This window comes from Triplophysa dalaica, chromosome 8, assembly GCF_015846415.1.
Source record: "Triplophysa dalaica isolate WHDGS20190420 chromosome 8, ASM1584641v1, whole genome shotgun sequence".
Lineage (NCBI taxonomy): Eukaryota > Metazoa > Chordata > Actinopteri > Cypriniformes > Nemacheilidae > Triplophysa > Triplophysa dalaica.
The window spans coordinates 1,416,836-1,443,473 of NC_079549.1; the positions used below are offsets into that span (position 1 = coordinate 1,416,836).

A 26,638-nucleotide genomic window follows, 5' to 3' on the forward strand; every position below is an offset into this window, starting at 1 on the left:
TTGTTCCAAAGTAGCTTTACATTTTTATCAGTGGATATTGTTTTCGGCAAATGTTGTAATGCAGCCTTACAAAGTCGAAAGCCATGATTAGGAGCATCTGCTATTCATCTCTCATCTCTCATTTTCCTTTGATTTTAGAGATTCAGGCAAGTTATAGGGTGAAAGGAGAAATTAAGGTTAGGGGTTGGGTTTTTCTACAGACATGTTGTTCCAACAAACTTTGTTGACCCAAGATAGGTCCCTTGGCAAAAACATGACCGGAGTTGGGGGCAAGTTTAGTAATTCAGAAAAGATTTTGACTGACTTGTGAAAATATTGTAAACAATGTGTGAGGAATGTAATAAAACGCTGATGTTGGGCTTCCTTTTCCTGCATCTTGTTTCCCCTGCAGATAACAACAGCAATGGAAAACGTCTTGGTTACGTATGTAACCTCAGTTCCCTGATGGAGGGAACGAGACGTTGTGTCGAGAACGACAGATGGGGTTCGCCCTTGAGAACCAATCAACTCTGACTACTATAGAAAAGGCCAATGAAATTTGGCGAATGCAATTTGCATGCCGGGCTCCGCCCCCGGAAATCCGGTATAAAAGGAGGCCGGCGTGCAGCATTCACTTACCTTTGTTCTGAAGAGCCTGAGACCTCTCAAACTGCAGCAGAATACGATACGTGTTCGTGGCATAAGGGACACAACGTCTCGTTCCCTCCATCAGGGAACTGAGGTTACATACGTAACCAAGACGTTCCCTTTCTGTCGGTCTCTCGACGTTGTGTCGAGAACGACAGATGGGGTTGCCTATGGAAAACGCCACAACGCTGTATCGCGTCACAATCTCTAGCGAAGCGACGGTAACAAGCCTGGGCGTGTCATCTCGAAGCTTTCGTGAGACTGTAACCTTCCAGTGTGGTGGTCGGGGGGTTCCAGAGCTTTCTTGGAGAAAGATGGGTACAGCCCTGACCGGTAACTTTCACGGACGGGGCCTTAGCTCTCTATAGGCGAGAGGCCGTCCAGATCAGTTTACACCGGGTAAGCGCGACTCTTAATCAGGGAAGCGCTACAGAGGCCACCTCCTACCCGTGGGGAGGAATATGGTGGATATAGGTATGGTCTCGTCCTTGGAGGAGAACGCATGGAACGTGCGGACTGAGTAGTTAACCGCGAGGTGGAGGCCCACCTGGGGAAGCTCATGGGTTACCAGGAGTGGGAACCATTCTCATGAGGATACATCAGACGGAACAGCCCACGGAGGGGGTGTTACAGACGTCCGGTAGCACTAGGTCCGGTTAGAGCTATCTGTGATAGCTCACATGGTATCCCGGCCTAAGGGGGAAGGCTGCTCTGCCCAGCCAGCCCCCAGGGGGTGCTTGTTTGGTGATGGATGGAATGCCTATTCTTAACCAGTGTCTGGGTAAGAAGGGAGGCTGGTGAGGTACCAGTTTCTTAGCGATGTGTTCGGGTAAGAAGAAAAGGTAAATAGCACACTGACCCAACCTGTTAGAGGGTGGAAAGGTGCTTTCGCAGGCATACGCCCCCCCGGATGCCAGTCCTACATGTCGCCACGCAGGACGTGGGCTGACACCGGGTTTACGCGAAGGTTGTTAACCCTTGCGAAGGTGTTTGGGCATAGCCCAACCCGCAGCTCTACAGATGTCTGCTAGAGAGGCGCTTCTACCAGTGTCCAGGAGGTGGCTAAACTCCGTGTGGAGTGAGCCCTCACTGCCAATGGGCATGGGAGATTCTGAGATCGGAATGCCGTCGTAACGGCGTCCACGACCCAGTGCGCCAGCCTCTGTTTGGAGACAGCCTTCCCCTTCTGCTGTCCTCCAACAGACACGGAGCTGTTCAGAGCTTCAGAGCTCTGCGTGCGGTCCAGTACGTACTGGACACAACACTAGTCGGGTTGGGTCTTCCTCCCCTATGGGGAGCGCCTGCAAGTTCACCACTTGGCCCCGGAGGGAGTAGTGGGAACTTCTTGGGCACGCATCCGGGCCTGGGTCTCAAGATAACGTGAGAGTTTCCAGGGCCGAGTTTAAGGCAATCCAGGGACACGGAGGATGCTCGGTGGTCCCCTACCCTCTTGAAGGAAGTGAGCGCCGTCAGGAGGGCCATCTTACTCTATGAGGAAGATCGGAACCTCCGAGGGGCTCTTTGGGGGGCCCTGAGGCCCCCCAGGACCACTTAGGATCCCAAGAGGGTATGGAGCGGAGATGAGGCGGATTCCGCCCTCTCGCTGCTTAGGAACCTGGTGACCAGGTCGTGTTGCCCTAGAAACTTTCCACCGACTGAGTCGTGATGAGTGGCAATAGCGACTACATACACTTTCAGTGTGGAAGGGAGATGTTAGTCTCCAGTCTCGTGAGAAGGGGAACACAATCCTGATCAAGCACCTCAGTGGGTCTTTCTCGTTGAGAAAGACACCAGGACGAGAAGAGGCACCGTCTAGAGGCGTGTAACCGCCTAGTAGATGGGGCCCTAGCCTGGGTGATGGTCTCAGCCGTATAGGGGGAGTAGCCATCTTAGGATCTTCTCGTCCCGTCTAGAGACCAGACATGGGTGTTCCAGAGGTCTGATCTGGGATGCCAGAACGTGTCCTTCCCCTGAGAGAGCAGGTCCTCTGTCAGGGGAATGGTTCAGGGGGAGTCGCTGTCCAGAGCATCGGCTCTGAGGCCAAGTGCGGTTAGACCGGTGTGGTGTAACCAATAACACTTGGTGCTCCTGCTCCCTGACCTTGCACAGAGTCTGTACAAGAAGGCTCCTGGGGGGGGGAAGGTGTGCTTCCGCCCATCCCGCGGCCAGCTGTGCGCAAGGATATCCGTGCCGAGGGCAGGGACTATCAAGCGGGCAAATGGTGGTGTTACGGGAGGTGAACAGGTTTTACCTGGGCCTACCCGAACAGCCTCCAAATGAGCTGGACTGCACGGGGGTGGAGTCGCCACTATCCACGAGGCATAAACTGGCGAGAAAGCACGTCGGCTGTCTAGTTCAGTTTGCCCGGGGTGTGTGGCCTGCAGGGAACGAGTCACCTGTTGACTCCACCGGAGGAGGCGTCGAGCAAGTTGTGTTTAGCTGCTGTGTGCGAACGCCACCCTGACGATCTGTATTCGCTACAGCTATAGTGCTGTCCTCGGAACAGCACGTGCATGTCTCGCACGAGAGGCCGTAGCCTGCTCAGTGCAAGTAGCATAGCCCACAACTCTTGGCAATTGATATGCCAGCGCAGGCGGGGGTTCGTCCAACACCCCACCTGCGTGCCCGTTGCACACTACACCGCACCCCTGCAGGGAGACTTCAGTCGTCACCACGACCTGCCTCATAACCTGCTCAGAGGGACCTGAGTCCGTCGAAAAAGTCATAAAGACTAGGGGTTATGGTGCGTCGGCAGCAGGGCGGCATCACCATGCGCCTGCTGCCGGTGTGCCACGCTCTCCTCGGAACTCGACTCTGAAACCAGTGTTGGAGCGGTGTCATGTGCATCAACTCGAGGGGTATTAACCCGCGAGGACGCCATGTGTCCCAGGAGCCTCTGAATTGTTTCAGGGGGACCGCTGTCTGCCTAAAATGTTCATTTCAGACAGTTCAACACTGGTTGGGCACAACTGCGGACAGGTGTGCCGACATGGTGACAGAGTTGAGTTCCATACCGAGAAAGAGGATGCTCTGCACTGGGGAGAGCTTGCCCCTCTCTTGGTTGACCTGGAGTCCCAATCGACCTAGGTGCCGGAGCACCAGGTCCCTTTGTGTACATAACAGATCTCGCGAGTGTGCCAAGATAGGCCAGTCGCTGAGATAGTTTAGTACCCGCTCGCCTTCCTCCTCTCAGGGAGAAAGGGCGGTCAGGGACAGACCGAAAGGGAGGACTCTGTACTGATATGCCCGCCTCTCGCACGCGAACCGTGGGAACGGCCGGTGTCGAGGAGGATCGAGACATGAAAGTAAGCGTCCTTCAGGTCGATTGCCACGAACCAATCCTGACACCTCATAGATGTCAGGACGCGCCTCTGTGTGAGCACCCTGAATGGCAGCTTGTGAAGGTGCTCTGTTCAGGGTACGCAGCCTTTGGGGGCAACCCGCCGTCTTTCTTGGGAACGATGAAGTGCGGGTGGTGACCCACTGAACATCTTGGTTTTGAGGGACGAACTCGATGCCTGTTTTGCCAGAAGGGTGGTGACCTCTACCCGAAGTACGGATGCGTCCCTGCCTCTGACAGAGGGAGAGATGATGCCCCGAAACTTGGGTGAGTCTCTGGCGAACTGGATCGAGTAACCAAGACGGACCGCCCTCATTAGCAAGCGAGACAGTGTGGGCAGCTCTCGAGCTCCCAGGGACTGTGACAGGGTGACCAAGGGGACGGTCTGCTTCATCATTCCCACGGTGGGTGGTTCGTCGGCTGGCGGAGCTTACCATGTCGTGGGGAGTCCCTGGAGGGAAGGTTTGCTCCGCCTACTTACCTGCCTGGCGGGACAACGGCACGCACTGTCGGTTTGAGAGTGGTGACGGCTGTCGTATGTGTACGACCTCACGCCTCGCCAGGGTGTGAGGTCGGTTCGCCGAGCACAGTCCAGTGGAGTGTGCGATCGGCTGCAAGTAAACCCGGGGAGAACAGAAAACTCAGTGAGTAAGTGGGCGCCAAGCCCTAACAAGGGCCCGGCTTTGGTGACGAGGCAGGAGTCGTCCCGTACCGACCTGATCAGAGCCGTGGCTGTGAAGGTTCGGGCCCGATGTTGTTCTCCCTGGGGTCTTCCCGTCAGTGTCCCTTCTCGCAAGGAGGTTGCTGACGGGGTGGAGGTTTCCCCCTCGACCTCTGCTTCCGGGGTGCCGCCTGTGGGGGCACAGGAACCGGAGCCGATGTCGAAAGGGTCCTGGGTTGCAGGGAAGCAGACGTCACGTGAGATCTCGGAGGCCTGTAGGCGGCCGAGTCGCGGCGTGAAAAAAATGTGGTTAATTGCCACTGTCTGCTTCGCCGTCAAAAAACTGCTGAGCGCAGTCCTCGACGGTGTTACCAACAACCCACCCTGCGAGATGAGTGCATCAAGAAAGCGGACTTCCTTGCTGTCACTCTTCTGCACAAGGTATAGCCGGGGGTGTCTCTCCTGGACCACTACCGTGGACATCGTCCGACCCAGGGCCCGTGCCGCCGCCTTAGTCGCCCGTAGAGCGCTGTCAGCGGTGGCACGGAGATCCTGCATTATACCCGGGTCGGCCTTACCCTCGTGGAGCCCTCTCAACGCCCTGGCCTGGCGGACCTGCAGGATGGCCAAGGCATAGAGAGAGGAGGCAGCCTGGCCCGCAACATCGCAAGCTTTCGACACCAGTGATGCCGAAGTCTTACGTGCTTTGGACGGTAGGAGTGGTCGATGCTGCGAGCGACATCTCATCTACGTCACACATCGTTTCCGAGTGTGTGCGTGAGGATCCGGACGGTATGCCACCGCCGGTTGGGGAACGTTCAGAAGAGCGAATCGGGGTGCGATCGGCCCGTGAGCACTTGGCTGGCGGGTTTACGTTCGCAGAGTTCCCCATATCACTAACGCTGCTAACGTGGGTGGTCATCGGGGCCGTAGCCACAGATGTCACAGCCCGGGTAGCAGACGAAATGGTGGCTGGTTCCCGTAGGAAGACAGCCACCCGTGACCGCAACTTCTGAATGACAATCTGCCCGCAGTGCAGGCAGATGTGTCAACGAACGCTGCTTCAGTGTGCTGGACGCCCAGACACCTAATGCAGCGATCGTGTCCATCCCCCTCCTCGATGAGGGTGCCGCACCCAAGAGAACAGCGGGACATGCCGCGCTGGAGAATGCTCAGTCAGTCCTGAAAAGGACTTTTAGAAAAAAATCTCTAACACCTCCGGAACCGCCGAGACGCCCAGGGGAAGGTCGCTGCAGGAAGGGACGATCCGCTGTAACACGTCGTAGCACCAGCGTGTAGTTGTAGAGGATTGAATCCTGAGTTGTACTCATGAGCGATGGCTCTGAAGAACAAAAAGGTAAGTGAATGCTGCACGCCGGCCTCCTTTTATACCGGATTTCCGGGGGCGGAGCCCGGCATGCAAATTGCATTCGCCAAATTTCATTGGCCTTTTCTATAGTAGTCAGAGTTGATTGGTTCTCAAGGGCGAACCCCATCTGTCGTTCTCGACACAACGTCGAGAGACCGACAGAAAGGGAACCATTCCAAGTTTATGATGGATTATTATGGAAAACAGGTCACTCTGAGCCAGTCTGACAACATTGTTAAATGAAGGTCCAACACACGTGTGCACAGAATCATGCAACAACATATGCACAAACACACACTGGCTGACACCACAAAAATATTCATCTGTTAATCTTGAGGCGTGCTGCAGCTCTGTTTGCTCTGTGTGTTTGTCTCATTTTCACGAGCTCACAGGAATACACCAAACGCTCTCTGTTGAAGTGAACAGTCAGTGAAGAATCAGAGAGCTCAGTGTGTGTGAGTGTGTGTGTGTGTGTGTGTGTGTGTGTGTGTGTGTGTGTGTGTGTGTGTTTGTGCTGACTCAAGCTGAGATCAGTAATGATTAAAGGACACTGAAGGTCACTCAGTGCCCCCTCCTAAAAACTCATACTGTACATACTCTAACACATAGACATTTTAGACAAACACTCAAACAGAGCTCACTCTAATAATGTATGATTTGACACCAAATACTGTTTAATCGCTGGCAAGTAATTTCTCTGCATTTGCATATATTTGTTTACAAATTTCAGCTAAATTTGCTTTAGGTTCAGATTTGACTTCAGGCATGAAATGGTTTCCATCCCTCTAGTAAATACTGGGTAGGGCAAAATAATATTAAGGGGTTTAATAATATTAATGTAAGGCTACTGTGAAGGAACAGTAGAATACATCTTTTGTAACGATTGGGGCTGTCACTGTCACTGTCATATCAGATTTTCAGTTCCTGGTTTTTTTTGTTTTTTTTTTAATGAAAAAAAAGTGAGAAACAGATCCAACCTCTCTGATGTTCTGAATGACACAACACTACACTGGAGACTGTTTTTAAGTTTTATAATTGTTGTTATTAATTATTTAACAATGAATGTGAAATAAAACAGCTCATGTAATACTTTGTCAGTGAACATTTAAATCATCTCCTTTCACCACAAGACAATACATTTCTTATAACTGTTCTAACCTTTTAAAGCGTCATCATTGGTGTTGTGTGTATTTGTTTCAATTTTGAAGTTTGTACATGTTTGCGGCTGAAATGAGTCACAGAAATGCTGAAAATATGCAGATAAACATGTGCAGCACACATGCGGCTGTGACATTTGGCCTGAATGATTGAGTCCAGGCCGTTCAGATTGGATTCAGATACTTTCTTTGCAAAGTAAATCCTCTTCAGTTGCCATCTGACGTAGAAAGCGGTCCATCAGTGTCAACACAAGCCAAACTCTCCTGAAGTCCAGAATCAACAGATGAGCAAGAGTTCAATGGTAATGTTGTGTGTGTTTGTGTTTCAGTGACCTGCTGTCATCAGATTATGTGGAGATTTATTATGAGGGAGGGAAGCCCGTCCAATTGAAGGTATGAATGATGCACGTACTATTCATCACATCATTTCACTCTTCACTGTGTTTTTCACTTTAGTCTTGTATATAGCAAACAAAAGCTTTGAATAACTGAATGTGTACTTGAAATGTGTATACAGCAACAATTTACATATGCAAATGAGTTCATAACTCTCTTTTTCTCAAAATATAAACTTTTAAAAATAAGGTGTTGTGAAGCTTTTGTAAAGTTGTATACATTGGGACGACATCATGAATGTGTGATTAATGCCTGTCATGCATCCAGAAACACCAAACATATATTACTGTAACAAGCCTAAATTGGAGCATCACTTCAACCCCGTTTCAATAAACTAGATTAATTCATAAAATAATGACTATATTCATTCACACAATCACACAGTCTGACTGCCATGTAATGCAAACTTTATAGAATGAGATTATTAAATATTAATAAACCATTAGCATGTATACATTCATTTGTGTCAACCCTGTTACGTTACATTTTTTTGGTTGAACTTCATTGTGAACATAGCAAATAATATCATATTCACACTCTATGTTTTTGCACTTTTATTATAGTGTAGTTATTTCCGACCAAAACAAATAGTCCTGCATTTCTGCAGATGAGATCTGAGGCACATTTCAGTTTTGATGGCAAAACATAGAAAACATCAATCTAATTACATTAAGTCACACAAAAAAATGTAAAGGTAAGAACTAATTAATTGAGGTAACAATTGCATGTTTATTGTGTGTACTGTGCACATCAGGGATCACATGTTTTAAATGTCCTTATAAACCCTCAACCAGGGGTGGACTGACCAGTAGGACATTCTGTCAAAGTCCAGAACGCCCGTGACCAGTGGCGGACTGGCGAACTTATTATAAACACGAATGCACGAAACAGGAAGGCATTAGGGAGTCGGACACGTATGCATGTAACACCCCCTGTCCCTGTCGAGAGGATTGGTGGAGGGCCTATGTGGGCCGAATAATCCAGGGCCAAATATGTTTCCGAGTCCGCCCCTGCCTTAAGAACTTTTTTGACAGCGAGATCACAGGATTCAGCAACATGACTGATGTGACACAATGATAATGAGAGACAGAGACAGGGGGAGAAAGAGAGAGAGAGAGAGAGAGAGAGAGAGAGAGAGAGAGAGACAGTGCGAGAAAGAGAGAGAGACAGGGCGAGAAAGAGAGAGAGAGAGAGAGAGAGAGAGAGAGAGATAGAGAGAGAGGGGATGAGAGAGAGAGAGAGAGAGAGGGGATGAGAGAGAGAGAGAGAGAGAGAGAGATAGATAGAGAGAGAGAGAGAGAGAGAGAGAGAGAGAGAGAGAGAGAGAGTGAGAGAGAGAGAGAGAGAGATAGAGAGAGAGAGAGAGTGAGAGAGAGAGAGAGAGAGAGAGAGAGAGAGGGGATGAGAGAGAGAGAGAGAGAGAGAGATAGAGAGAGAGAGAGAGAGAGTGAGAGAGAGATAGAGAGAGAGAGAGAGAGAGAGAGAGAGAGAGAGAGAGAGAGAGTGAGAGAGAGAGAGAGATAGAGAGAGAGGATGAGAGAGAGAGAGAGAGAGAGAGAGAGAGAGAGAGAGAGATAGAGAGAGAGAGAGAGTGAGAGAGAGATAGAGAGAGAGAGAGAGATAGAGAGAGAGAGAGAGTGAGAGAGAGATAGAGAGAGAGAGAGAGAGAGAGAGAGGGGATGAGAGAGAGAGAGAGAGAGAGAGAGAGAGAGAGAGAGTGAGAGAGAGATAGAGAGAGAGAGAGAGAGAGATAGAGAGAGAGAGAGAGAGTGAGAGAGAGATAGAGAGAGAGAGAGAGAGAGAGAGAGAGAGAGGGGATGAGAGAGAGAGAGAGAGAGAGAGTGAGAGAGAGAGAGAGATAGAGAGAGAGAGAGAGTGAGAGAGAGATAGAGAGAGAGAGAGAGAGAGAGAGAGAGTGAGAGAGAGAGATAGAGAGAGAGAGAGAGTGAGAGAGAGATAGAGAGAGAGAGAGAGAGAGAGAGAGGGGATGAGAGAGAGAGAGAGAGAGAGAGAGAGATAGAGAGAGAGAGAGAGAGAGAGAGAGGGGATGAGAGAGAGAGAGAGAGAGAGAGAGGGAGAGAGAGAGAGAGAGAGAGAGAGAGAGAGATAGAGAGGGGGCGAGGGGGACTGAAGAAAAGTGTAAGATCAGTAAGAGATCCGGTGGCATCATTGATGACTCAGCACAGCTCTGTACGCCTGCAGATCAGAGATCACATGACCAGCAGACGATACTCTGCAGTAGAGAGAGAGAACGAGCATCCCTCCATCACTTTCATACAGTGTACAAAACAACACAGTCTCTGAAGATTCAAACACATTAAATAAAAACACATTTTACATTGCCAAAGCACAGAAAAATTAATATAAACATGCAAAATTACAGATTAAGATCAAAATAAAATAAAATTATATGAGTATCTGTATATACATCTCAATATAAACAGAAAAAGAGCAAAGTGTTGATGACGCTTCTCAATGAGGGGGACAGGATCCTGTCATAGCGTCAGTGACTGTGTGTTGTGTCAGTTTGTGTTGTGTTGTGCTGGTTGTTCTTTTGTCGTGGCAGGACTTGACATATCTTGCAGGCAGGTTTGATCTTCCAGTATGTATGTAATCATGTCCTTTTGTTGACTCTCATACTGTAGACATAGACATGACTGGACAAACTTTATGTTCTGTTCCTTAATCCTACACCAAACCGTGACAGAAAAAGATCATTTAACTTGATTTATAAGCTGTTTTCTTTAAGGAGTGACTTTCATGTGTCTGTCGTTCAACCAACAGGAATAAATGATATAAATGTCAAACAATAATCTCTGCTACAGTGCTTTCTGTTTGAATAGTCATATGTTATGCTGTCTGTGTCTTGACGTGTTTGCGGGTTTCAGACGACAAGCTTCATTCAATGACAGTGAGTAGATCCAGCTGGCGGTGATATTTCAGACAAAGTGCTCAAAGCCACCTGGAGAATGAGTTTGTTGTTGTTATTGTGAGTGCTCAAAAACAGACGTCATGTGTTCTGTTGAAACGAAATGAAGCAGTTTACTATCAAAGCAAATGAGGAAGAGACGAACACATGCTGACACAGTCGTCACCTTTACTTCAACCCTCACTTTCTCTTTGATGTAAGGCTGAATTATACGCTTGATTGTTCGGCGTACTGTACCACCTCCAGGCATCTCTTGCGTAAATCATCTTAAAAAACATCTGTCCACCCTTACCTTCTATCAACAGGAGACCTGATATCTTTTGTAGTCTCGTTCCACATGTTGGCACAGGACCTCCGTACAGTGTTGACGTGTGTGTGTGTGTGTGTTGTCAGGGTGGAGAACACTGTTATTATCATGGCCAGATCAGAGGCAACGAGGAATCTACCGTGGCTTTATCCACCTGTAATGGTCTACAGTAAGTGTGGACTCATTCCTCTCACTTCAAGCGCATTTCCTCTATACACTGACTGTCACGGTTTTAATTGTACGCTGCTCTGAATAAAAGTGTGAATTAAATGAATGAATGTGATGTCATTTCTGTTTGTTTTTCTCTGGTATCCAGTGGCATGTTTGATGATGGAATCCATATGTACACGATTGAGCCCCTTAAACAGACTCACTCTATCGTAAGTCGCAAAACACACACTTTGAGCAGCTTCACACACACACAGTTGTGATGATGTCACTGCAACACTACCCAAATCAAAAAGCAACGACATCACTTCCTCTCTCGATAGACTGAAACTATAAACAATTTAATAAACTCCATACACACTTGCACCGCACACACACACCTACACACACACACAAACGCACGCATACACACACATGCTAACAAACTCTACATAACCTTTTAGTAAGTAAGTGAGTTACTTACAACCTTCTGACCCATTTAAAAACTAGAGAACAGAGATGAGATGTCTTTACACATGTGACCCTGGACAACAAATCCAGTCTTATGTGTCAATTTTTCTCAATTGAAATGTCTACACAATCTGAAAGGTGCATAAATGAGCTTTCCGATGATATGTGGTTTGTTAGGATAGGACATAGTTTGACTGATATAAAACTATTTAAAGCTCTGGAATCTGAGGGTGCAAAAAACACTGAGAAAATCGTGCTACTAGCATAAGACTGGTTTTGTGATCCAGAGTCACTTATTTTTTAGGTTTTTAAAATGTTTTTGTTATTCTTTTTAAAGTGCCCTGAAAAGCTGCTTTAAAGTTTAAAGTTTAAAATTATAATTTTTCCATGAAATAAGTGAAATTAAATGGAAACTTTTGCTTGAGTCTCATCTGTGTCTAAGATATTTCTCTCAAATGTGAGATCACAAACTGCGCTTATATTTGTCAAGGCTGCGATCAAAAGTCAATATGATTGATTATCTTAATATGAACTCAAACATTTCTCATCAAATTGACTCAAATCCAGATATTTGACCTCTACAATCTACATTCCCTCCATACTCATGTGTTTTAACAATCACACTCTCATTTGATTCTCTTTCCCTTCTGAGCAATTTATTATTTAAGAAACTCATTAAAAACACTACAGCAGTTTAAAGCAGCACATTATGTGAACTATGCTGTATCATATTGACTTTAAGGACTTTTATTGCTTGAATTAGCTGACTCATTCTGAGTTTTTTTGTCTTTTGTGGTTAGGAGGGAATGGCCAGACCACACGTGTTACACAGGACACCCGTCCCACAACAGAGCCCAGCTACAGGAGAGGACGGTAAACACTCTTACAGTCAAAGAAGTGTTTGTTTATTTTTCAATATTCAAATATTGTATGGATTAAAAGTCCTAATGTCTGTCTGTTGTATGCTTGACTATGGGAATGCATCACAAAGCTGGTTTCTCAAAGTGTCTTCTGCTTCGAGTTGTGTCGTGTCGTTCACGATAACAATTCTTGGCATTTGCAGCACATGCCTTTCTCATAAATACTGATCCACTGACATCATCCATACAGCAGTGGAACAGAATGTTCATTTTCATCATGTTCCTGACGCTGTTATGATCGAGAGAGAAAACAATAAAAAAACATGTGTTGTTGAAAGATTGTTGTTCTGTTTTAAGAACACTTAATTCCTAAAAAACACAACAAACAAATGTAGGAAAAAGCGAATGTTAGCACGCGTGTGTGTGTTTGGGTGTGTGCAGGCGCGGGGGACGAGTCGTCACATCCAGAGGATTTGTCCTGGCTCCGGCGGAGGAAAAAGCGAGCCGTAAGAGTTTGAATGAGAAGCAGCTGATGTTGGAGACGGCCCACTGAGAACTAACTCTATCCAGGCCATCCCATTATATCAAAACAGATCGAATCATCTCAAATCTCAAATCTCCACCAATAATAATACACAGGATGAAAGTTGATCTGTGCATGTTTTTAGAGCTCATTTTGAGCATGTGTGTGTTTCACTGCTACAGAAGAGTTCCTCAACCTTAAATGAGCCAAAAATGTCACTGAACTTCAAACATTAAGGGTGTTGTCTTTTGAAATGCCATGAATATAATTAAAGCAATTTCATTGATAATTATAAATGTGTGAGGTCTAACATGTATTTGAATCCTCATTCTGATGTTTCTCTCACAGATTCCCAGGAACGTGTTTGAGGAAATGAAGTATCTAGAACTGATGATCATCATTGACCACAAAATGGTGTGTAATATGTGAACTGTGGTATATTTCGGTGTTTTTCATGCCAAGGACCCCAAATAAGATGAAACTTTTGCAAAGGACCTCCTTTCTAAGATACATAACCTTTTTTTGTACAAAGATTTATATAAAAAAAAACTGTTAGCCAAATATTAAGTGTATTATTCTAAAAATAACATATTGTTTGTAGAAATGAAACTATAATAACCTTCAGTAGAATTTCAGTAGTCGTTTTTTTCTCTTTTTTTCCTTGGGTCCCCTTAGAACATCCTTGAGCCCCCCTGGGCGTCCCCGGACCCCAGTTTGAAAACCCCTGGTATATGTCATGAATCTACTTTTGAGCCATTTTTTGGAAAGTAGCTCTTGTTAGGTGTGTTATCAATGTGTTTGACCTCACAGAATGTAATTTATCCACATACAGTGACATGATTCAGAATCAAAAAACAGTTCTGATCCTGGAGCTATCAGATTTAAGTCATTGAACCTCCTTTTCACCGTGGGTGTCTGATTTTAGGGTCTGGTTACATCTGTCTTACATTTAAGACCTCACGTCTATGTTTAATAGGAACGTTAACACCACATAAACCAGGCATGTTGATCTAGGACAGGGCTTATCAACCTTTCTGACTCCAAGGGCCACTGGATTCAACAATATTCTATGACCCCTCCCACAAAAGAACCTCAAAATGTCTACCTAATAAAATATTTTATTGCTCAACAGTAACTAGGAAAAACTTGATAAATTAATAAAATGTCCAAATAATATATCTTTTGTAGCTTTTTTGTGTATTTCAACACACACGCACAATATATTAGTCATCTTGAGGCCCCCTTGGAAGTCAGCTGAGGCTCCCCTAAGAAGATCTAAAGAAGATATCCAGGAGATAAATCTGTGCCCCATTACTCCTGAAGCACATTGTGTCCAATGGATGGCAGTCTGTTTCTGTTCTCATGACTCAATGACATTTAAAGGGACAGTTCACCCAAAAATGAAAATTGCAACAAGAATTACTCGTCCTCATGTTGTTCCAAACCTTTGTAAAAGGAGATTTCTGGGACATCATTGATTACAATAGTAGAAAAACTTCAGATGTAGGTCTGGAACAACTCGAGGGTGAGTAATTCATGACTGATGTTTGATTTTTGGGTGGAGTGTCCCTTTAAGTGTCCCAAAATAAATGTGATGACTTACTGGAGAGTGTGAGTAAATGTTTATAAAACGATATTAATATTATTTCACAGTTTAAGAGACAGAAGACCAAGCAGCACTCGCAGAATTTCGCCAAGTCTGTGGTCAACCTGGTGGATGCTGTGAGTTAAAATCACTTATTTGGTTACAGTATCCTGAATTTTAGCAGAATGATCATGACCCAGAAATTATTTAAAAACCTCAATGTCAAGTAATCCATATGATAGCTGTGTGTGTATAGCAATCTAAAATGTTATTTAGTGATTTTCACAGTCAGAAAATCTAGATTTATGTCTGTGCCATATTTGTGATTTTTTTCCCATAAATCACGTTTCTATTCAACCGTTATGTTTGAGTTTTGCAGATATAAATGATTAAAAGTTCTTGTCTCTGTTTAATATCTAAAAAAACTGATTGATGAACATGTTGTATATCATAGCATTGTTCTGTTGGTTGTATTCTTCACCACATGTGTTTTCCTGTCTTGATTCTGGACAGAATCATACCAGGACCCCTTGTTTCATGTGGAGAGAGCTTTTGGCGCAATTGGCCTTCCATACACTCTCTCCATGTCTCATCTCTGTTCCCGCCCTTTCATCTCCTTAGATACATTGTTAATTAGTTCATGCCTCACACCTGTCCACATGAAACATGAGGTTCTGTCATGATTCTGCCAATCCTTGTCATGATTTTCAGGTCTGATGGGCCAGAATCATGATATTTACCAGTTTAAACCTTCTGGCACCTCATTCTGTTGTTCATCCTGTTATTTCCTCTCGTCTTGCTGTGTCTCATGTCAGATTTTTAAGGAGCAACTGAACACGCGTGTGGTCCTGGTGGCGGTGGAGATCTGGACAGACCGAGATCACATTCCCATCAGTGTCATTCCATTTGACATGCTGCGGGACTTTTCCAAATACAGACAGCAACACATCCGACAGCACGCTGATGCCGTTCATCTGTTCTCGTGAGTTCATTATCTCGGTCTCTTTATATATTACACACTCCCGTTGTTCATGTGTGAAGGCTGTCGTTGTGTTCCTGTGCGCAGTAATGTGACATTTCACTATCCACGGAGCAGCGCAGCGTACTTCGGAGGAATGTGTTCTGTGAGTCATGGGGTTGGAGTGAATGAGGTAAGAGAATCCCTCTATCCATCCGTCTGTTTATTGTCACATTTTAATACTGCGTAGGGCTTTCCTTTGCTCTCAATTCATTATAAAACGGATTTCACATGATGCTGTAAACATTCCCTTAAGAATGCGTCATGTTATCACGACTGCATCACATATTCTCTGTGGATTTATCAGCACATTAATCCTATGAATCCTTCTCCCTATCACTGCCTAGAAGGATTCTTGGATTCAAATCCGTAACTGGCAACGCCATTGACAAACGATGAAGTCATTATCAAGTTCATGAAATGCGTGAAAGGTGCTATGATGGGATGCAATGATTGTTTGTTTGGAATTAAAGAGCTCTATTTGTGTTAAAACATGACATCTGTGCAGTACGGCTCGACGTGGACAATGGCGCTCCTGCTGTCTCAGAGTTTAGCTCAGAGTCTTGGCATTCAGTGGGACACAGCATCAAAGAGAAGTACGGATTCTCTTTCACTGTTTTACATACGGACTACGGATGCACCGATAGGATTTTTTGGGCCAACACCGGTTTTAACAATCAACTCTCAGCTGATTCCTATACCGATATTGGTCAATTGCATACAGTACTAAACAATATTAGCTAGTTTTTCTGCATTCAATTAATTTTACTGAACATGAATCGGATCAATTTAACAATTTAAGAGAGGCACGAGCATAAATGTGCCTAATTGTTAGTTAAGATAAAAATACAATAGGACAACATGACAGTCTTCAAAGGTGATTTTTTCTATCCAATATTTATTTTATTAAAAACATTAACTCAAATTTGGCTTGAAATTGAACATTTCTTTAATACGTTTAAATAAAGTCTGTGCTATTGCTATTCACAGTAATTCTTTTTCTCAGAGAAAAACATTGGATATTAAGACATCCAAGTCATTGCCTCCATGCAGTTAATAAACTAGGGACCTATGAAATCTGTTTGATAGTTTTTCCTAAATTCTGTTAGATATTTTCCCGAATTCCATTTATATTTTACTGGATTCTGTGATTTCTCGTTTTTTTGGTCTACAACTAAGTTAATATGAACCAGTATCTTACAACTTATGTTTTTTTCTTCTGCTGTTTATAAGTCTAGTTATAATTACTAGTTTTGCAAACTGTTGTAACAGTTTTGTCTTTTGGTTAACAGGACTTTTATTTTTACACCTTGCCTCAAAGTTTGACAGCAGATTCTCTGAAAAGAAATAGTCAATGCGTTGTCTGTTAGATCAGCGCTGATTCAGTTTATGTGTTCGCGTCCACCAGATGCTAAAAAGTCAACTACAGTAACGTTACACAAAAGCACACAACTCTTCACACGCAGATTGCATATTTAAACAGCAGCTGAATAATTCATAGCACAGTTTGTATTTATAAGCTGTTCAGTGCTACCTTACATCTGTGTTTTTTCGCATCACGCAAATCAAAGGTCCCTAATAAACCATCAGTATCGGCCTTTTTCATGCTATCCAATATCGGCGGTCAATACATCGGTGCATCCCTAATATGGACATGTGTAAAATACATACATGACACATGTGGACTGTGTATTGTTTGATGTGTGTGTCTTAGACGAGTGCGGCTGTATAAACTTCTGGCTGGGCTGCATCATGGAAGACTCTGGGTGAGATGCTTTATACACACACACGTTTGATATCTTATTGTTTTTATACTGACCTCATGATATTTTCTATTCTTCATCCCTAACCACCGCTTAACCAAACCCTCACACCACACCACTGACTGCTGGATTTATCATGTACACTAAAATATTGTTTCTTATCTTTAACATATGTTCTCAAGTCAAATGAGAGTGTTTCGGTGAACTAGATTATTAGAGCGCTTGTTGTCATTTACATGTGAACGGAAAGTGTGAAGTGGGCCTCGGAATAGTAACGTTAGACAGAAATGTTTTTTGGTGTCACTTTAGATTACGGCCTCTAGCGCCTAATTAAACAGGATTTACAGCGTAACTAATTGTGACAATAATGTACCTCTACAGTACATATCTGTAGATAAAGTGGAACAAAGTATGGGGAATTAAAGGAGTAAGAGTAAGTAAAATGTAAAAATATTTCTGAGGGAACTGCATGACATATAAACATGCAAATCAAACCACTCTTAAACTACTTGATTATTATCTCAAAAGATCAACATTGATTTAACACATTAAAACTCATCAAAATATTGCATAATTAAAATAAATTATTTGTGACCAACAATCTAAATAAAAAATATTTCTAAAGACAAAACTCTAAAGTCAAAGTTGACAATCTGTGTGCTTCATTCTGTGCAAATACTGCACACATCACATCCTCTCATTTCATTTTTTCTATGATAATAAAATAAGAACCCTGTACTTAATTAATATTCACAGTAGCTTATTTATGGATACATTGTGATTACAAAAATGTATTGTATGTTCACGCTAAAATGCTTGTATTTCATACTACTGGTCATGCATACCACGTTATATTAAACAAGTGACCCATTAGTTTTAAAAAGCTTACAGTTTAAATCTTTTTGAATTTCCTGACTTCTTTATTCCCCAAACTTTGACTTGTTGTTCCCCTTTATCTACAGATATGTACTGAAGTTACGCTGTAAAATCTGTTTCAGTATGCGGCACATTGCGGGCCGTAATCTACACCGTTTCCTGTTTTTTATTACATTCTGTAAAACCTCTTTATTGTTTTGCTGGTGTGTAGGGTACAGCACCCGCGGGTCTTCTCAAAGTGCAGCATCTCTGATTTTAAAGAGTTTCTGTTGAAGGGAGGAGGATCCTGTCTCTTTAATAAGCCTAGCAAGGTCAGACATCTCCATCACCTCCACCCTGATCACAATGTGTCCAGGCAATCATTAAAATGAATGTGAGATATTTCATCAACATGCTGGTTATAAGTAAACATAGTCCCACTTTAAGATTAAAGAAACGTTCTGGATTCAGGGACAGAACGAGAGGTAGGACATTCTGTCAAAGTCCAGACCGGGGTGGACTGGCCATCTTGAGCATCGGAACTTTTCTCGATGGGCCGCTAACGTATTAGGCTGGAATGGACGCTTGGGCCGGACGTATTATAAACGCAATTGCATGTAACGCGAAGACACGTATCCATGTAACGCGATGACATGTTACATACACCCCCCCCCCCCCGTTGACAATGTGGTGGAGGGGCGATTATGCTTCCCAGTCCGCCCCTGTCTGGATTCAATACAAACTTTTCAGGACAGACTCACACATTTTAAACTCCTGCTTCAGTTGGTTAAAACAAATAAAACCCTGTTAAAGATATAATGTTGATCATATAATCGCCGTGTTCATTTCTCTAGTAATGGTCAGCAGAGATTAATTTGTATTGAACATTCCTTCAAAAGAGCAAATTGCCGTATTGGCAAACGCATCAGCTGCTCTTTACACCTTCAACATGCACCTATAAGATCATATCTGGAGAACTAAACCTGTCAATCGTGTTGTATGCACGTTGATTTGCGTGCATCCCTTCACCAGGGATGTGATTTTTCAGTATAAATACGGATTCCATGTGTTTCGACCTCACCTACGTAAATTGCATAAATTAGATTTATTTTAATTTGTGGTGAGATTGGGGGTTTGGGGATGTGCGCGTGTTAATCAAACATCTGGCCAACAGGATCCTTTCTACCACGCACACGCTTGTTATAATAAATGCAGAGACCGCTTCATTCAGAAGAACATCATTTTGGTAGTTATCTTTATGTTTCCAGAGAGACCAAACAGACTAATGACTAATGAATTTGACTAGAAGCCAAAAAAACGCTGTATGAATGACGTAGATGCGCCATCTAGTGGTTGTGTGTGGAAGTCTCTTGAGGCCACAATATTCTTTACTTTTTGTTTTCAGTTATTGTGGAATTATTGCTGATTATAATCAAATTTAAAGTAGGCCTAGTATAAACTACTCAAGGGCCATTTGTAAATGCCATCTTATTTGACATTAGCATAAAATATTTGCAAAAACCATCAACCTATTTTATCAAATATTGTTTAGGTGACAATTAAACTAATAAACATTTGTACTGATATTTCAAAAATTGGCAGAAGGAATTTGGAAGTTATTACAGTTTGTTTTTGTGTTGCTAAGTGAAAAATGGCAGACGGTTTCCTGTTTTTAATCATGGAACATTTAATTAGTAACATACATTTTGCATACGGTCTTCCTTCTTTTTTTCTCCTTGGCTGATCACATACCTGCTTCACTTTGTGGTCTTTATTTCCCAACACCAATATTTTGAGTAATATTATAACTACATATTATTCATTTACCTTATGACACTCTTTTATAATATATTAATCATTTAAATTTGACCAGTCCTGGAGATTTTGCTCTTTTACACAAATGCACATGTTTTTTTTAGGACTTTGAAATAAGTCGGAGTAGATAATTCAAGTTTTTCTGTAGCGACGTTCACAATTGCAATGTAAAGTTTATGGTTAAGAAATTACAATAATTGAAGCAGAAATCAAACGCAACAAACAATGACAATAACGGACAAAGTAGGACTGAAAAGGGGGATATATACACACAGAAGGTGATAAACTGTGTGAGAAAAACAAATATAGAATGCAAAATTGTATTTTGGCAATATACTTAAATGTACTGTATGAATAGTTTTAAGAGTTTCATTTTATGAGACTGTTATATTTAAAGCTGTAATGTTTTATGATGTACATTAGTGACAGTAGTTGAAAAAATTAAATTTCTATTAATATACACAGGATATATATATATATATATATATATATAATAATTTGTGTTTATTAAAATATGAATACATCATTGAAGCCTAAACAGGCAAATCCACGAATCTGTGTATCTGTGCTCTTCTGCTGTATGAGTTCTGTCAAAAATGCCTTTAGAAAAACCTCAGCAGTGGTCACATGACATCAGAGAGCTCTGCCATTGGCTCACAGCTGGCTGGTAATCTCTCTCTCTCTGTCTGTGTGTCCTGCAGCTCTTTGAATCAACGGAGTGTGGAAACGGATATGTGGAGGTGGGAGAAGAGTGTGACTGTGGACCGAGTGATGTGAGTATATAAATGAAGGTGTTCAGTGTTATTTCAGTGCAGTCTGCTGAGCTCTTGTGTGTGTCACAGGATTGTGTAAGAGAGTGCTGTAAGAAGTGTTCTCTATCGAACGGAGCACACTGTAGTGATGGACCGTGCTGTAATAACACATGTCTGGTGAGACTCGCGCACACACAGATGCGCACAGACACACACACACACACACACACACACACACACACTTACACACATACACACAAACACATGCACACCATGCACATATAAACTGATACACATGCATGCATGCACAAACACACAAACACACACACACACACACACACACACACACACGCATGCAAGCACACACATGCACAAACACACACACACACACACACACATGCAAGCACACACATGCACAAACACACGCACACACACACACTCATTTTATATGAAATCAGCCACACAACTGAATGAAACTCTTGTTTTTGTCTCTGTTTTCTGTCTGTGTGTCAGTTCTATCCGCGGGGTTACACCTGTCGCTATGCAGTGAATGACTGTGACATATCAGAGACATGTTCTGGAGACTCCGGACAGGTCAGTGACATGTTGAAAAAACACACATAACACTTTAACGTGACTTTATCATCCATGTCTCCGTGGGTGTGTGTGTGTCTGCAGTGTCCTCCTAATCTACACAAACAGGACGGTTACTTCTGCTCCCTCAACGAGGTAGACACAACTACACAAACAACAACATCACTACCCTTGACCAAACGGCAATACACGTCTGCAATTCATCTTTCATAAATGGATTAAGTCAGTGACTATTACAGGCTCTGCTGTTAGTGATCAATGACTGACCATGAAAGGTTTTTTGAAATGTCTGCGTCCAGAAAGCAGGGCAGTCAACGCAATTTTACAGTAATACAGCAGTCAACTAAACTGAATTGATGTTGAGATTCAGAGGGATTGTGTTGTGATTTCAGGGCCGCTGTTACGCTGGAGAATGCAAGATGAGAGACAGTCAGTGTAAATATGTGTGGGGTACAAGTGAGTCATCACTTCCTGTCAACATCACCGGCCAATCAGAAGTCTCCTGTAAAGTGCATGGGGAGTGGATGTTGACGTTTATTTCCCTCTCTTCACGCAGAGGCTGAGAGCGCTGAGAAGTTCTGTTATGAAAAGCTGAACACAGAAGGCTCAGAGAAGGGCAACTGTGGTCAGGATGGAGAGAAATGGATCCAGTGCAGTAAGCAGTGAGTTCTTTCATGAATATATGCCTGTTGCCTGTGCACATCCACAATGTTGTGTGGTTGCCAGGATGGTGCCCTCTGGTTGCTAAGCGCTTTTTATTGCCTTGCCATGCAGTTGTTGCGGTGTTTTGGGTGATTTCTAGGTACTTCCTGTCTCAAGAAAAGCATGATTCTCACGAAATCTGGATTACCAAGATATAAATCTAAAAATTTATATCTATAAAATTTATAAAATTTAAATATAGGCGCATAAAGAAATGTTCTTTTTTTGCATTGAAAACAAGGTCTGATTTGTTTTAAATCATACATATCTTTTTTTAAACAAGACCTTAAAAATGTCCGCAAGAGTCTAAAAACGTCAAAGCCGTAGCATGTTTTGCTAAAAAGGCTATGAAGTCTCAGAAAGTTTTGTTAATCATACAAAATTATGCATTATTATGCGTAATGGCAAATCAATATAATGTACACAGCACAACAGGAGAATATTAAACTGTTAACTAGAGATATATATGAAATCTGTTAACCTGGTATTTAACTTTGAAAAATACTTGCAGATGTGTCAAATTAAACAAAATCAAGCTTAATAGCAATCTGTGGGTGTGTAAAGACCTTTAGATGGAGAATGACACCATACGTTTCTTCAATTTTATTGTTCGTGAATATTCTGTTTTTTGTCGTTTGAGAACATCTAGTAGAACATACAGTTGTTGTTTTTATCAAAATATTTTTTTATTTTGCAATTACAACCATGCACGCACACATAGCTGGATGTGTTACGGTAATGAGATTTCCAACATAAAATGTGATAAAATACAAAAATAATGTCTCTATGTTAAATGTATTCTTTATCCAAGCTGAGAACACAGTAATGATCAGTCAGCGCTGTTTCTCTGTTTACAGTGACGTGTTTTGTGGGTGTCTGTTGTGCACTAACACCGGCCCATTCCCTCGCATTGGGATCCTGAAAGGAGAGGTCACACCCACAAACTTTAACCATCAGGGCAGACTGATCGACTGCAGGTGAAAATCACTTCATTAATGACGATTAATGTCAATTCTTCCTTAAAAATTATTCAATTCAATTGAAAACCTCCACATCTATAGGTTATGGGCATAAAGGAAATTTAACTGGAAATGATTATTAGTGGTAATGTTTGTGTGATGCAGAAACTCTACAGTAATCTCTTTACATTCCTTTGATAAATCTTACTGTCACATGACTCCCTCCATCCTCTAAACACCCAGCGGCGGTCACGTGTTGCTAGATGATCAGACTGATCTGGGTTATGTAGAGGATGGGACTCCTTGCGGTCCGTCCATGATGTGTCTGGACAGAAAGTGTCTTTCCATTCCGTCTCTGAACCTGAGCTCCTGTCCCACTGGACCCAATGGACACGTCTGTTCCAGTTACGGGGTGAGCGCTGCTGTCAAACCCAAACCGCTGAACAACACTGAGTCTGAATATTTAGGGGTGTACGGTACCCTTTCATGGTAGTCTCTGATATCTGTGGTATCCAGAGGGAAAAAAAGGTTCAGTTCAACTATACGACGCCTTAGTGACATTGTGACACCGTGTTTCTTCATGCATTGTCTTGGTGATTTTAAACAGGTGTGCAATAACGAGGCCTCATGTACATGTGACACAACATGGGCGGGGACCGACTGCAGCATACCCGACCCTCCAAAAGAACCAGAATCCAACGAGGACGAGGGGCCGAAGGGTGTGTCATCTCACTCATACACACACTCAAAAGTCCCTAAAACACTGATATTGTAACCTCAAGATTTAATTGAAATCAGGTGAATGATCTGATGAAACAGCCGTCATTTTCAGCTCTTGTCCATCCAGTGCATCATAAATCTCATGTGTTCTCAGTCATGATGGTAGAATGAAACAAGCAAGTACCAAACTTGTGAAGGAAAGTGTCAATGAAGTTAATGTATGTTGACACCAATGAGATTTGACTGACACTCAGAAACCGTGAATCTCATCCTAACAGACCTCCAGTACATCTCTATTATGATTCATATGATGCATGCTTTGTTTCTTTATTTACTCTAAAATGAAAATCCTCAAACTTTTATGAAACATAAAATTCAGATACTTTTGAATCGCACATAACATTACAAAAATACTAATTCAAACGAAACACAAAGAATAGATACATCACTGTTATGATATTCAACGGCTTGTAATTGGTTGTTTCATTCATTTCTGTACAGGCTTCTTCAATGCTTTTCTTATCTTGCCTTTCTTTGAATTAACACAACATTAGCCTCACTTCGCCAGACTTTTCAGCGTCTGTGGTCTCTGGCCCGCCTTACATCTTATGTTGTCTATAAACCATCCATTTAGTCGAAAGATTGCCTGACCGACGTGTAAAGGGATGAACCACTGTTCCATGCTAAATGAAGGTTTATGTGGAATCTACTATCATTAATAATACATCACTGATTTTATCACGGACACATCTCTGTGGAAAATGTGTAATATGCATCCGGTATAATCAAGTAACTCGGACACCAAATGAATCTCAGATCTTAAAGAGCTCAGGATATGTTTCAAAAAGATCAAAAAGATCTCCAGTTGAGATGTTTTGCGTGCTAGCAGATGAATCTGATGTTTTTTTTTCTCAACACTTGCTCAAACAGGTCCCAGCGCCACCAATCTGATCATAGGGTCCATCGCAGGGGCCATCCTGGTGGCCGCTATAGTCCTGGGTGGGACGGGCTGGGGGTTTAAGTAAGCACACGTCTGCATGTCTGTTTCCGCTAGACAACAGCACACACCTGCAGCTTACACACGCCAACATTTGAATTTCTGCTGCAGACGCTTTTCCAGCAAACAAACCTAACGTAGAGAGAGAGAGAGAGAGAGAGAGAGAGAGAGAGACCTGGCCTCAAGTGGAACTGCAGCAGAAACTCAAAGCAGCTTGAAGGGCAAAGCTGAAGTCCTGACCTGCATGCTGAATTTACACAACTTCAGTTGTCACTGACCAGCTGCAAGCTTTCCAGTCTGACATCACACCACCGGCTGAGGAAGACTTAATCTACGGATCTGAGAATCAACCCTTATGGCATTTTCCAGTGCATGGTACCGTCAGGTTTAGTTCGACTCAGCTCTGTACAGCTCACTTGACTTCGGCTCAGTTTGTTTTTCCACAGCAGTTTAGTAGCGCCTACTTTAGGCTTCATTTTTACTCTTCACAAACCTACGGGTGACGTCATGAACACCACTTCCATATTTTATACAGGCTATTTTCGAATAGAGGGGATTGAGGAGAAATGTCCTTAAAGGTGCAGTAAGTAATTTCTGAGAAATACTAGTCAAATCAACACCCAAACAAAGACACCGCTACTAAGAGAAACACACCACTGCCTACAGTGCTCCGCCCCCAATACAACAAATACTTGCTCTGTTTCTCTCCTCCCTCATCATAAGCGTTCACTATTGCTGACTGGCATTGAGAGTGTTGCTTACACAATTTCTGTCAACACACAGAACAGACATCCAGTCTGTACAAAACTGTTTGTTGGACTGTTGATTTTAATTTTCAGCTGCGCTTCTCAGAAATCGCTTACTCCAGATTTAATGCACAAGCTTCTACTGTAAAGCCGCGGTCACACTTGAATTTTCCAACCATTGACTTCCCTTCATAGGCATGCAAATGCGACAGACCGGAAATGCAAACCCGTGCGGAAATATATCGCATTTCGCTGCGTAGCAAAGTTCAAGTTTGGTGAACTCTGATCTGTGAATTCGCGTCACATGAGTGAGTGAGACCAATAGAAGATCAGAACGTCACAGCTTGACCTCTCGTTACAAAAAATCCAAAATGGAGGAATCGCTCTTTGTAGCAGTGTAACATCAATCCATAATACTTACAAGTGTATGGAGAGAGAGAGAGAGAGAGGTTATAAGCCCTGAAACTCTTAAAGCAACTTTTTCAATGGATGCTGAATAGTTTAGGATATGTTTACAACTAACACGTGATCAATAATCTTGGTTTTTAATATCACAGTAATTGACATAATCGGTATATTATGACACCCCTAACTTATATGTGAACTTGATCGAAGTGTGAAATCTGTAGTTCGGTAGAATTGTTATGCTCAAACAAACAGTAAAACGCATGACACAGAAGTCATACATGTTGAAAGCAACACAAGAGCGAGTAAAGGAGCAGTGTGTTTAGTTTGGGGTGTACTGTCCCTTTAAGTGATGAAGCGTGTGGGTGTAGCTAATGGAGGAATGTTTTGAGACATCATCATAACACTTACACTCTCTTTCAGTCCTGTGTAAAGTCAAGAGGCCTTTGTCACATGACATGTGCTCCTCAGGATCGGTCTCCTTGTGGAGGTGCTGGCTGGCACGTCGACCTGGTACAGACAGCTTTCACCCGTCAGACTCTCTCACACATCTGTCCCATCTGCATAAGGGAGTCTGGGATATCCATCATTTCAGCTTTAACAATTGATGGAGAGACTCATCTACTGATGTCATGTAAAGGAGCCTTCACAATGACAGCTCTATGACTCGCTTGGAGTGTTTGCCACTAGTATACGCTGTTCGACGGCTGTGTGACTTTATCAGGAGCTCCACCGTCTCCTGCTAGTAGTTGTATCGTGTCACTGATTATTTGTAGTAAGCGCATATTCTTTTCTAGTAACACAACATTGGTTACGTCACAAAATGTGCTTGGAAAGACACTGCATTCTAACACAATCTCATGAAAATTCACAACTCTTTTATGAGGTGGCTGATTTGCATGAATTTGTCTTATTTGTAGGTTTTAGTATGATCTGCTTT

The 26,638-nt window shown here is 43.1% G+C and overlaps 1 protein-coding gene across 4 annotated transcripts in view; it reads left to right on the forward strand.

The window, feature by feature from the left end:
• Window positions 1-26,638, forward strand: part of LOC130427393 (disintegrin and metalloproteinase domain-containing protein 23) — a 36,577-nt gene that overhangs the window by 6,170 nt on the left and 3,769 nt on the right. For 3 of the 4 annotated variants that reach the window (XR_008907302.1, XM_056754844.1, XM_056754845.1), the window contains exons 4-24: window positions 7,484-7,547; window positions 10,873-10,955; window positions 11,103-11,166; window positions 12,205-12,277; window positions 12,706-12,770; window positions 13,136-13,201; window positions 14,441-14,509; window positions 15,188-15,354; window positions 15,439-15,523; window positions 15,899-15,986; window positions 17,105-17,156; window positions 18,241-18,340; window positions 20,525-20,596; window positions 20,666-20,752; window positions 21,089-21,169; window positions 21,254-21,304; window positions 21,562-21,625; window positions 21,726-21,831; window positions 22,729-22,848; window positions 23,074-23,242; window positions 23,438-23,549. Coding sequence is in view for 3 of the 4 variants with exons in the window: in XM_056754844.1 (XP_056610822.1) it covers window positions 7,484-7,547; window positions 10,873-10,955; window positions 11,103-11,166; window positions 12,205-12,277; window positions 12,706-12,770; window positions 13,136-13,201; window positions 14,441-14,509; window positions 15,188-15,354; window positions 15,439-15,523; window positions 15,899-15,986; window positions 17,105-17,156; window positions 18,241-18,340; window positions 20,525-20,596; window positions 20,666-20,752; window positions 21,089-21,169; window positions 21,254-21,304; window positions 21,562-21,625; window positions 21,726-21,831; window positions 22,729-22,848; window positions 23,074-23,242; window positions 23,438-23,549 (1,838 nt within the window). In the remaining variant the exon portion in view is untranslated. Of the gene's footprint in view, window positions 1-7,483; window positions 7,548-10,872; window positions 10,956-11,102; window positions 11,167-12,204; window positions 12,278-12,705; window positions 12,771-13,135; window positions 13,202-14,440; window positions 14,510-15,187; window positions 15,355-15,438; window positions 15,524-15,898; window positions 15,987-17,104; window positions 17,157-18,240; window positions 18,341-20,524; window positions 20,597-20,665; window positions 20,753-21,088; window positions 21,170-21,253; window positions 21,305-21,561; window positions 21,626-21,725; window positions 21,832-22,728; window positions 22,849-23,073; window positions 23,243-23,437; window positions 23,550-24,480; window positions 24,572-26,638 lie in introns of all 4 variants that reach the window. The other variant, XM_056754842.1, reaches the window with a different exon arrangement.